The 13,947-nt window shown below is 33.7% G+C and overlaps 1 protein-coding gene across 1 annotated transcript; it reads left to right on the plus strand.

Annotated features, from left to right (window-relative positions):
* Positions 1–7,385: 7,385 nt before the first annotated feature.
* On the plus strand, positions 7,386–8,352 carry LOC128567963 (olfactory receptor 5K3-like). Its single transcript, XM_053565588.1, has one exon. The coding sequence runs from the start codon at positions 7,386–7,388 to the stop codon at positions 8,319–8,321; it is 936 nt and encodes a 311-aa protein (XP_053421563.1). The 3' UTR covers positions 8,322–8,352.
* The last annotated feature ends 5,595 nt before the right edge of the window (positions 8,353–13,947 follow it).

Genomic DNA, 13,947 nt, shown 5'->3' on the forward strand with positions numbered 1-13,947 from the left:
TGCTGTGAGCTAGGTTGATACCAGGGCACTTTAGCCTGGGCAAGATTCTGTCTCAAAACAAACAAACAAACAAACCAAAAAAAAAAAAAAAAAAAAAGGAATTTCGAAAGTATACTGTGCCTAGTAAGATAGAAGGAATTTTTATATTTGGGGGGGGAATAGGAAACGAGCATGACCAGGGTTCAGTAATTATGGAAATGAGTGTAGAAGTAGAAGTTAGCCTGGGGGGTTGTCCACAAAGAGGCCAGACTGTAGGGGAAAGCTCTTGGTGAGTGTGGGAAGCAAGGATGGAGGTAGATCAGGTTACTGGAACCTTACATGCCACCCTAAAATACCTGAATTTATTTAGAGGTGTCAGACATTGGAGTCTTTTTGGCAACAGAGTAGTATGATTGTATCTTTTAGGAAACTAACCTGGAAATTGATTTGAAAGAGATTGAAAGTAATGAAACCAACCCAATAAATCCTATATGAGGTTATATGAGCTGGAACTGGAGAATATCCTAAGAAAACAGAGGAATGAATAGATATGAGCAACAGTTAAAAAGAAAACACTAAATTCTAACTATTGGATAATAAAGTCTCACCTTTCTGTATCAACCATGCCATATCTGATCTTATGTTACCAGTATTCCAATAGTGCCTGACATATTTGGGAACTCAGAAAATACTTTCTTCAAAATATTTTAATATAGTTATGCAAATTATTATGAAATGGGCTTTTTTATTTTGAATGATTAATAAATATTTTTAAATTTCTCAGTTTTAATCTCTAATACTACAGAGACTGATAGGTATAATCCACATAAACAAGAAAGCTCTTTAGGATCCTAAATACTTTTTTCAGAGTATAAAGGAATTCAGAGACTAAAAAGTTTTGAGAAGCTCTGGTTTAGATGGATATTGTATCTCTTGAATTCACTCTCTATTTTAACACACATTTTTAGTTGTTGGATTAATATTCATTGATTTTTTTCCCTTTTCTAAGTACCATGAGTTTTGTTATGTATTTCTAGAACATCCACTTCCAGCTTGTAGCAATAGTAAATTCCAGAGGTCCATCAAGAGAAGAATATGTGATGTATTTGGGCCAAAGAAACAGAAGCAGTGATTTTTCTGAAAGTTACTGAGAAATACGTTCCTTTTCCTATGAGTTCCACAAAAATGGCAGTCTTTCTCTCTGAATGTCATGGGGTATGGATGTGGAATACAGCACAGCTGACATCATTTGCCATCAAGAGGAAAACTAGCCTGGGGAGAAAATTGATACACAAAGAAGGCACAGCTGAGGGGCTCACACAGAAAAGAGACCCAGAGTCACCGGAATAAACCACTCCCGTTTGTATTATCCAGTAGATCTTATCATTACTTAAGTACATTTGAGAAAGATTTTTTTTGTTTTTGGAAACTGAATAAATGTTGATTCCTTCACCCTTCTGCCTTGTCTTTTACACTGCTCCCTGTAGATACGATTTTATATTAATCTTCAGACATTCTTTTAATTTACAGATAACTTTTCCATTTGGTGGAATCCATTTCAATATGAAAGCACATCTATTAACTCTTTTACTTTCATAACTATATTTTAACTTCCAATAGTCCCTTTTTAAAAAAATTTAGAGTCATAGAGATTTCATACTTTGTCCACGGACATACTTGTATGAAGGTGGAACTCAGGAATCAAACTCAGGCTATCTGTTTCCAGAATCTACAGTCTTAGCCACTAAGTCATACTGTATATAACATCAAGTAAATATAGTAAGAAAGGAAAATTTTTTAAGACGCTAAGAGGAAAAGCTTTGAAGTGGGAGAGAATTAGGGCAAGGATTCAAAAGAGATGTGGATGAATAAGATTTTTCCTTCAAATTTGTTTTGAAAAGTTTAAAACTTATGGAAGATTGAAAGAATTATGTGATTAATGCTAATTGCATTTTAACTATTTAAAAATCAATTAAGCCGGCGGGACCCGTGGTTAAAAGGAGTAGGGCACCGGCCCCATATACTGGAGGTGGCAGGTTCAAACTCGGCCCTGGCCAAAAAATGCAAAAAAAAAAAAAAAAATCAATTAAGCTACCAAACAATAGTAACTGCATTTGAGTCTCTAAATGTGTATAAGCATATACACATATACATATATAAATATAATACATATATAGGTAATGATATCATAACGCTTTATCCATAAGCACTTCAAAGCATATCACAACAAAACAAAGACATTTTCTATATGTTCATATTGTCTTTATTACCCCCAAGACATTTAACATTAACTAATATGTAGTTCACATTAAAATTTTTCCTAATTAGCTCAAAATTGCTCTCTATAACTATTTATTTTTTCATCAAGGATGTCATTAAGAGTCATTATTTATTTTTAGTTATTATCACATTACAATCCCCTTTATCCTAAAAAAAAAAATTCCTTTTAGATTTTTTTTTCCCTTTCATGACATTTAACTTTAAAGTATTTGGGTTAGATATAATATATCCCATAATCAGTATTTTTCTGATGTTTCCTCATACTACTAATTGGTTCAACTTGGGTAGCAACAGGTGAACTTATGCCTTCCTTTCTTATGGCAAGACCATCATTTTGTCTTGTTACTGGTGATGCTAACTTTAATAACTTCATGAAGGCAATACATCAGATATTTCCATGGTAAAGATAACTTGTTTCTTTGCTAATTAAAATTTAATCTGCAGGATGATACATTGATACTGTGTGAATTTCCTGTTTCCTAATAATTTTTAATCAATGTTTTTAACATCAATTGTCAATTTTTGTTAGGATAAATTCCTCCATTCGGTAGTAGAAAAGTGGTGATTTTTTTCCCCTAACTGCTATCTGGTAGTATTCTAAAATAAGAGATTTACCTCAAAGTTTTAAAAAAATAATGAATTTCTTAAAAATCTTAGAACATTGTTAGTTTCATAGAAAGTTACAAAGTACTGAGAGTTCCTGTATACTACACACCAATTTTCCTATATTATTGATATCTTACATGAGTGTGGTACACTTGTTACAGTTAATGAACCAATATTGAAACATTATTATGATCTAAAGTCCCTACTTTATTTATATTTCCATAGGTTTTACCTAATGTCTTTTTTTGGTTCAGAGCTCTATCTAGGATACTACATTGTATCTAGTCCTTTTAGGCTCCTCTTGGCTGTGACAGTTTCCTAAACATTACTTGTTTTTATTACCTTGCATATTTTGAATACTAGTGGTCAGATTATTTTGTAAAATGAACTTCAACTGGGATTTCACTGATTTTTTTCTTATGATTAGAGTTGGATTATGGGGTTTGGGGAGAAAGTCCACAGAGGTAAATTGCCATTGTCATCACATTGTATCAGTGGTAAATACTATCACATAGTAACTCATAACTCTTAAGTTCACCTTGACTCCCTGGCTGGTAAAGTTACTCTTTTCTTCCTTATCCATCTTGTACACAAGAAGGATTCATTATACGTCACCCATGTTAAGATGCAGGAACTTAGGCACCACCTCTTTCAGGGCAACATATCTACATAAATTATTTGGAATTCTGTGCAGGAGATTTGTCTATTCACACACTTATTCTATCTTGTATCTACATAATTTTGAATGTAATGATGTATATTTTGTTCTTTGAATTATAATAAAGTATTAACCTTGCTCATTAACCTTTGGCCACTGAAACTCTTTATTTTCTTTTTCCTGTATGTTTTTGACAAATGCCCATCACTGTGTACATGAATTGGGTTTATGTTTGTTCATTTTTAGCACTTTTTAACTGACTGCTCCCATCTTGGATATTTCCTACACCATTCCTAGAATCAGCCATTTCTCAAAGAACCCTGATTCTTTTTTAAGTGGAGAATGGTAGTAGAAAACAAGATCTGAAAGATACATGTGCTGCTTTCTTGTGCAGATTCACCTACTTCTAGGCCCTATCGGCTGGCAGGGTAAGGATATATTGATGTCTTCCAGTTGCTCAACATTCTTGCCAAAACTTGGAATTCAAAAATATTTTTTATTGTAGCCATTCTTTTGTGTCCAATTATTGTTTTAAATTGTAACTGCCTGAAGATAAACAATGCACATGTATATCTTCTTTGGTCAGATGCTTCACATTTTTCCTTTTTAAAAATTATGTTTTTTGTTTGCTTATTGTTGTTTTAACTGAACTTTGTATATTATTCCTACCCTGCTTACATTCTGTGACCTCTCGACCCATTTTTTTCCACTTCCCCATCTATTCTAAGTACTTGGTAAAGGAAAAACAGAAATGAAATTTTAGCAATGAATATAGGAAATACGTATTATGGATCTAGTGCAGTTTTCTGTGAAGCACCCAAAATATCTATGAAATGGCTCATGACTTAAGGACATTTAATCAAGATTTACATATCCATGAAACATAAGTACTCAAATCTTAAATGACATGTATATTATAAAAACATGAGTATTGTGTAGATCAGGAAGACAAAAAGCCAATTTGATTTCACAGATTAGAAAAGGTTTGAGGAATGAGATGATAGCTGAGCTAAAAAAAAAAAAAAAAAAAAAAAAACAGTAAAATTGAGATGGAATAAGAGGGAGAATTTGTTTTAGGTGAGGGAAACCTTGCTAGCATGTTAATTAAAGCAAGCACATGAGCAGAAATGAAGGGATGCACATGGCCAAGTTCCCTGAGATGAGAGAGAAAAGAAGTTGGTAAAATACAGACAGATTGAACAGGCATCTAGAACACCAGGATAAGAAAAATGGTTTGGGTTTGAAAAGTAATGACAAACTTTATAAATTTTTGGCAAGGCAATATTATTTTCTCCCTTCATTCAACAGCTATTTATTGAGCACTACAAAGTTCCAGACACTATTCAATGTTTTGAACACAGAAAAAGAAAAAAAATTCCCTCTAAGCCAGTATGCTAATGGTAGTGAAGTGAAAGGAGAGACCAATTACAGGTGTATATAGGTGTCCTAACACATAAATGTACAGTTTATGGAAGAGTTGCTAATGGTATTGAGAAGGAAAAAGCACAGGGTAAAGGTTTGTTTATTCACATATGAAACTAAATAATGATATCAAAGTTCCACTAAGGGCATTGTAGGAAGTAGGGACAAATTCAACTCACAGAGAGAAGCTGGTGAGCCTAGCTGAACCTTCTACACATTCCGTCATAATATCCTCTTTAAATGCTATTTTTCATGAACCATATCAATTCCAGTTGCTCCAGTAATGGGTCACACTAACATGAGACTATTTACTGCCTGTTTTATATTTTACGTACAGAATGGTGAAGAAAATAATAAAAATGAGCTTAGTTACATATGAATCTGCAATATGATTATCAAATAGACTTTAGTGAAGTCATTTGCTTTCGCCTCATTGTCTCACAGGGCATCTTTAATTAATTTCAAGTGGATTATATGTTTTTAGGACAGAATCTCTCTCCATAGAAATACATTGATGTCAGTGCAGGGAAATCCCTTTAGGATTTGATGGAAAACTTAACTTTTCAGTATAAGGGACATAATAATTATTGATGCTAACCTATCAGTAGTACCCTAGATTTTCATTCTTTTAATCCCAAATGTTTTAAAGACCCAAGGTTCATATTCTTAAATTCTATAAAACCTAAACAATGAGCTGTGACAAAGCTCTTCTCCACTAAAATCCTGGTGAGAGAAGTATGCTAACTTATTTTTACTTTTAATTTTAGCAACCATAAATATTTACATCTCTGAATTATTTAGCATTTTTCAATGTTCTTAAATTTTATTCTTCTTTTATCTTTCTAGCTCTTCTTAAAATTGAACACTGTGGAGAACTAGGTACAATATTACTGTTCATCTGCCTTTCTTTCTGATCATGAGATAGAATTTCAAAGCATAAAGGTAAGGTTACAAAGAAATTTTGTTAAATAATTCAGCCATGTGTACATTAATAATTATTTCTAACTTAACTGACTAATTACATGGCTTATCTTTAATAATTTTAATGCTAACTAAAAAAATCTTCAGCCAGCATCTTTTGTTTTGATATGTTAATTATAAAAATATAAACCCATTTGACCGTATTTACATGACTAAAATTATTAGTCAGTTTATCCTAATGAATCAATAAGTAATGTGAGGAAATAGCCTATTAAAGCAAAACAAAATTTGAATTCAAAAACCCATTAATATTTGAAGTTTTTTTCAAAGTGTTAGGAATTTATAGTATAAAGGTGAGCTTGTTTTTACTTATTAGCTTTTAATCTACTGGTATACTTCAGAAAATTTTATATAATTTTCTAAAGAAACAGAAAAGAGTCATTTCACATAAAAGAAAGATGCCTAAATATTTTTATATGATGATTTAAATCATTTTCTTTGTGGTCTCTTTTTTACCATTAACAGTCTTACTTTGCAAAGACCACAGAGGTCAGGTCCTGGGGGTAGAGAATGATAGAAATTAATACTACATACTCACTCCCAGCATTTTGCAACTCTTTCACAGAAGTGTGATTACTAGCCTAAAAATGGTTACAAATAATAAGAAAATTAGGCAGACACAGATGAAAAAAGGCAACGTACATTATATGCAAGAAATTCTGAATTGTGTGGGGTATATAAGATTGCTGCACTGTTCAGAACATGGAGATCTGAGTGGCCTGGGGAATTCAGTTAAAACTTTATTAAGTAGCATTACATGTTAATTGTGCCTTTAAAAAAGGAGGAACGATTTAGACATTTCAGAAAAAAATCAATGGTAACAATGGCATGGACAGACTCAGTGTTTAGGCAGATAGTTTTGACACTGGGGAAAGGGATGGGAGAGGTGACAAGCTATGGCTGCTTAGTTCACCTCAAACTTTGGTGAACTTTATGCAGTCCCTAAGATACAAATTTAACATAAATGTCATATGCTTTAAAAAAAATTTACTACACTAAGCGAAAACATAAAACTTCTTTTCTCAGTTATGTATATACACACATACATATAACATGCATACGTACATAGAAATATTAAAATGTTACATTTATTTTAATAATCTTTAATTCTAGGCTGAGAAAAAAATGAGCTCACTGTTCCCAAATAATTAAATAAATAATGATTAAATATGGGTACACTAGATCTTTACGCTATGCAGACACAAATTCATAAAGATGAACCTTTCCACTTTAAATCTCCTCCCTAGAATTATCAAAATGTCCTGTGAATCCTATGGGTCACAGCTTGAGGTCATAGACACTGACACTTAAAGAGAAGAAATGTTCCCTAGTAGTATGTTCAGGTGTATTTCAGAGGCAGCAGGGAAAGCACGAAGAGGAAACTCCTTTACCTCCTGTAAAGAGAAGCTATTATGCACTCACGGCTTACATGATTTCTATCTCAGCAGAGACTATAGAGATGCGCGAGGACAACCGCTCCTCCACAGCTGAGTTCCTCCTCACAGGATTTGCAGACCACCCAGAGCTGAAGACCCTGCTGTCTGTGGTGTTCTCTGCCATCTACGTGGTCACCATGGTGGGGAATCTTGGTTTGGTGGCGCTGATTTACACAGAACATCGTCTTCACACACCAATGTACATCTTTCTGGGTAACTTGGCTCTGATGGATTCTTGCTGCTCCTGTGCCATTACCCCCAAGATGTTACAGAACTTCTTTTCTGAGGACAGAAGGATTTCTCTCTATGAATGTATGGCCCAATTTTATTTTCTCTGCCTTGCTGAAACTACAGACTGCTTTCTTCTGGCGGCAATGGCCTATGATCGCTATGTGGCCATATGCAGCCCACTGCAGTACCACACCAAGATGTCCAAGAAGCTCTGCATTCAGATGACCATGGGAGCCTACATCGCTGGAAACCTGCATCCTATGATTGAAGTAGGGTTGCTGCTCAGGTTAACTTTCTGTGGGTCTCATCAAATCAATCACTTTTTCTGTGATGTTCTTCCCTTATACAGACTCTCCTGTGTGGACCCTTATATCAATGAATTAGTGTTACTTGTCTTGGCAGGGTCGATTCAAGTCTTCACTATTGCTATAGTCCTAGTCTCTTACTTCTACATCCTTTTCACAATATTCACAATGAAATCCAAAGAAGGAAGAGGCAAAGCCTTATCTACTTGTGCCTCTCACTTTCTCTCTGTCTCTATATTCTATGGTTCCCTTCTCTTCATGTATGCTCAACCAGGTGCAATTGATGAAGGGGATAAAGACATACCCGTTGCTATTTTTTATACCTTAGTAATTCCTTTATTAAATCCTTTTATTTATAGTCTAAGAAATAAGGAAGTAATCAATGTTATGAAAAAAACGTATGAGAAAGAAAAAGTTTTGTAACATTTTAGAACAAGTATCATCTCCTCTGGCAAAGTGATTTCAGGTTCATTTATTATAAATCAAGGAACACTGCAAAGATGGAAAAAGGACACTTTGAATATAAAATATTAAATTATTAAACATGATGACATATGAGTCAAAAATTTGAGAAAAGGATTCTGCTAAAATGTGCTTCAAAGTCTAAGCTACTTAGACTTTGGGTTAATCAGGAATAAACTAAATAATTATTTATGAGATCATAAATTGTGTCAGAATATAATTAGTCACAATTTTCAACAAATCAAACAAATTCTAGGAAGAATAATTTGTATAAATATAGCCTCCATGTACTATTGCTGACAAATTTCTATAATCCCGGAGCATAATCTTATAAATTCAGGCACAATTCAAGTTCTCAAATATCAATCCCTTCTTAAGCAGCACTGTCTGTGAGAAATAAACTGCTTAAATTTGATTCTCAACTTTGAGTTCTTTCAAGAGATTGTATTTGAAAATGTATTCATGAAGAATATGCATTCTGTAATCAAGAATATTTTCTTAGTTAGTGTAGTTATTTTACTCTCAAGTTCTCAAGTAGAGTATCTGTATAATGGTGATTTATCAATCTGTGGTTGAAAATGATGCTATTCATAATGATACACCTATAAATTTTACCTTTTTTCCATGTGACTTGCTCATCACTTATTGTAGTACAATTTCTGAATATATCAATTAAATCAAGGTTGATTTCTCTCTGATATTATTACTTGTGTCATTTGTAATTAAGAATACCAAATGCCTATACTAGTTCCAGTGAAAAGAAGTGATATATTCCTGGCATTAACAAAAGATAAAAATGCTGTTCTAGTATTAATTAGGCAAACAATTTTGAAAATCCTGAATATTTTTAAAATATTTATTTATCGGGCAGTGCCTGTGGCTCAAAGGAGTAGGGCCATATGCCAGAGGTTTAAACCCAGCCCCAGCCAAAAACTGCAAAAAAATAAAAAAATAAAATACATATATATATATACATCTCATGTATATAGATAAATATCTGTATATTTATATATATAATCTCAATTAAATCGGGGTCCTCAAACTGCAGCCTGCGGGCCACATGAGGCTATGTGACTGTATTTGTTCTTGTTTTGTTTTTTTACTTCAAAATAAGATATGTGCAGTGTGCATAGGAATTTGTTCATAGTTTTTTTTTTAAACTATAGTCCGGCCCTCCAAAGGTCTGAGGGACAGTGAATTGGCCCCCTATTTAAAAAGTTTGAGGATGCCTGAATTAAATGTACAATGTGAAAGAAAAATAATTCACTGAGAAAGTCTTATCTGCTAGGCAATAAGCTAGGCTTTGCATTGACATTCTATGGACCAATTGGTTAGCCGTTCTTTCTCATGCTTTTCCTTAGTAAAAACCTCCTATGTTAAAATGTTGAGAAGTGGCTCTAAATTCATCCAGATCTTCAAGACACAGCTGGAATTTGACTCAGAACTGACTTTTCTCAAAATGAAGGTTCTATTGTCTGTTATTTCATTGTTAAATAACATCATAATTAAACTGTGCCTTAGATGGAAAAAATATTGATATTTGGAGCAAAACAGAAATGAGCATGACCAGAATCAATGATTATGGGAATGAGTGTGATGCTAGGAGTGAGGGAAGAAGAAGGCAAACAATGGGACAGAGCCACCAAGGTGACAAAACTGTAGGAGAGAGCTTTTGGTGGCTATGGGGAGCAAAGATGGAAGAGTTGCTGGGATCACTTTAGGATCATTTAATGGGGAGTTTAAACATCTTAAGAAATCCAAATTTATTTAGAAGCAAGAGACATTGGAGTCTTCCTGGCCTCAGAGTAATATGATTATATCCTTTAGAAAACTAACCTGGCAATTGATTGAAAAGAGACTAGAAATGATGAGGCTAACCCCAATAAATCACATATGAGGTGATGAGGGCTGGAACTGAAGAATATTTTAAGAAAAGAAAGGATACAAAGATATAAGCAATATTTTAAGGAAGAAATAGTAAATCATAACTGCTTTAGTAAAAGTAATTTATAATAAAATGAAGGCCTACATTCTCTCTATATCAACCATGTCATGGTTGATATTCTATTACCAATATTCAAATAATACCTGACATACCTGGTCATTCAGTGAACATTTCTTCCAATATTTTTTAATATAATTATTTTAGTTAATATGTCATTGGTTCATTATTTTCAGTTTTCAATGAGTAGTAAATGTTTTTAAATTTCTCAGAAACAAAAATTCCTTGAGGTCTTAAGTACATTTGAACAGTATAAAAGAATCCAGAGACTAAAAAGTTTGAGAAGCTCTGAATGAGGTGGATGTTGAAACTTTTATAATAAATAGGCCCTCTATATTACTGAGCATTTTTAGTTGTCAGAATTACATCTATTGCTTTCTTTACCTTTTCTAATAATGCTATGATTTTTAAATTGTATTTCTGTATCATCCACCCTCAATTCTTACCAACAGTGAATCCCAGACATCTGTCGTTGGAAGAGTTTGTGGTTTATATGGGACCAGTGAGATAGAAAAGGTGATTTTTCTGCAAGTTTCTGAGAAATGTGTTCTTTTACATTACAGGAGATCCACATAAATGGCAGTTTTTCTCCTTCTGAATGTCATGGTGTGTCAATGTGAAATCTGTCGCAGCCAATTTGATTTCATCAAGAGGGAGGGAAATCAGAGAGAAACAGAACCATAGCTGCAGAAATCACAGAGAAACAGAACCAAAATCTCTGGACTAAATTATCCCTTTGATTGTATAACCTAATGAACTTTTTTACCCTGTAAGTTTGCTTGGAAAAGATGATTTATTCACAACTGAATAAATACCAACTGATACATTCATGTTTCTTCCCTATTGCTCATACTTGTCACTTTCTACTCTAAATTAATCTTCAGACATTCTTTTAGCTTCCAAATAACTCATTATTCAGCATATCTATTAACTTTTTTACTCTTACTACTATATCTTAATTTCTAATAATCTCACTTAAAAAAATTAAAAACAGAGATATTTCATAACTTTTCTACAGAAATATGACAGTATAGCTAAGAAATCAAACCCTGGATACTGACTCCATATATGCCATAAACTAAAATTATCATGAAAGGAAATGTTTTAATCTACAGCCATATCGCACTGAACACACCCAATCTTGTCTGATCTCAGAAGCTAAGCAAGGTTAAGCTGGGTTAGTAATTGGATGGGAAATGTTTTAGAAGTCTAAGCTCTGAAGTGGTCAGAGTAATAGAGCAGAGATTCAAGAGATGTGAATCAATGACATTAATCCAAAATTTATTTTAAAATTTCAAACCTACAGAAAAGCTTAGACAATTATACAACTAATACCCATATATATTTTTTAAGTCAATTAAACAATTGAACAATTGTTAAAGATGGTTGACAATTTTACAACACTTGTTTATCATCAAATGTGCATATACATACCTATAATACATATATATACATCTATTATATATTACATGTACTCATACATATTTATACCTAATACATATACACATAAATATATAATACATACATACATACATTTAACATATACATGCATACATATTTTATTTTATTCATACATAATCCAAACATCAAAGAAGGGCACTGGTTTATTTGTTTTTCTGCCAACTTGCCCTGATTTCATTATAAATTATTGATGTACTCATCGCACTAACAAAGGATGAAGATAATGTTCACGAATAAATGAGGCAGAAAATAGTGAAAATCCCAAACATCTAAACAAAATTATTTATTTATCAATTAATTATATTAATATGAAAGAAAATATAATTTTAAGAATGTATCATCCAGCTAGGCACTAAACTAGTGTCTAAGAAAATGAGAGGAGGACAAAAGTTAGCATGTTAAAGATGAATTTTATTCAGGACTGTTGTCACAGGAGAAAAAAAGATTCCAGTATAGAACTGGGCTGCATTCTAAATAATGCAGGAACAAGTGGATATCTGCAGCCAAGGAGCAAGAATAAATCAGTGAAAGGAAAAATAGCAAGAGGAGAAATTAAATCTAGGAGAAATTCTGGTTGAATCAGCTTAACAAGATTTCTGCTGAGAGCAAGCCAGTGTGGTTAGATACATACAAAGAACAGAGAATGAAGAATCTTGATCAGATATTCAAAGAGATCAGGCATTAAGGGCGGAGATTCTTGCTAAACTATCTTTGCAGCATTATTTACTAAAACTGAATTTTACAAAGATGTACACAGATGGGCCTAGGAGAGGGTCAGAAGCCTGACTATAATTTGGCTAAAGGATCTTTGGTAATTCCGTCTCTTGTTCTAGTTAAAAAGAGGAATTTTCCCTTAATTCCATTTCTCCTCCAGTTGCCTTTTGTTTATTTAGGACCAGCAGGACCATCTGCTGAGACTTGGTGAAGGTTGGTCATTGCTGTACTATGCAATGAATCAGACTCTTAATGATAGGGTTACCCATGAACTGTAGGCCCAACTTCAGAGACCTTCAGAGATCCATCAAAAGAATTTTCAGGACCCATTTTCCTTTCTTGTGATGTCAGTGTAATGGCAGTGATGCTAGTGTGATGACAGTGATGTGGTGAATCTTTGTTCAGCTCTTAAAACTTCCTGGCTACAGCAAAGACATCAAATAGATTGCCAAAGACAAAGGTGCAGGGGTCACTTCCTGCCATTGTGCAGGTTCTCCTCCTGCAGCTAGGATTATACTGAAGGCTATCCAGTTATGGAGAAAAGTGTGCTATGTTTCTTGTAACTGTCAGGTCTCAGCACAGATTCCAGACCAGTTGTCATGTTTCCAGGAACATGCTGGATTGCCTCAGTAGTAAGTAGATAAGTCCATTGTTGAGTCTAATTTTTTAGCAGTGGAGTAGATTTCTAGGGACCCAAAATGTGGCAAAACTTTCCCAAAATGTGAGATTGTGAATAGAATGTAGGCCCTGCTCAATCTGTTTTTTTCTAAATCACCTCCATAGGAACTAAGATCATCTACAAAGGCATTTGTGATGTTCTGGATACATTTTTTTGTTTGTTTCTATAGTGAAAACAAGGTTAACTGGAAGGGGTGGGCAAATTGCTTTAGAGACAGTTCAAGAAAGGAAGAAAATTGTGGACAATTAAGCAATATAAAAGAATTAGTGACATTGGTTGGATAACAAGATCTGGGCCACTACCTCTGTAACAGCTGCTAGACATGACTTCCACAAACAATATAAGAATCATCAAGAGCTATTCAATCACTATAGAAATAATTATCTGATATCTGAGGGTGATCAGAGAATGAAAATTTTGAGAATGGCAAAAGAATTTGTTGGAGGTGGCCTATGTGCAGTTGGGTTGGGAGGGCCAGTGGACATTTACATGATTGATACCCTCGGAACCTGGGGTTTAGAAGCCTTTTGTTGAACTTAGTGACACCGAGGTAGGTGCAATGACAAAATCTCATTCCCCATAAGTGGCCTGAAGTAAAATTATAATGGAAACAGACATGTCCCTTGTGAGGAAAGACTGGAATAGGTGTGGGAGTTTTATCACAATGAGCAATTCTGGAAGGGTTATAGCAAAATAGGTGTCCCAATTGATTAGAGGTATCTAGGAAATAC

Source organism: Nycticebus coucang, chromosome 16 (assembly GCF_027406575.1).
Source record: "Nycticebus coucang isolate mNycCou1 chromosome 16, mNycCou1.pri, whole genome shotgun sequence".
Lineage (NCBI taxonomy): Eukaryota > Metazoa > Chordata > Mammalia > Primates > Lorisidae > Nycticebus > Nycticebus coucang.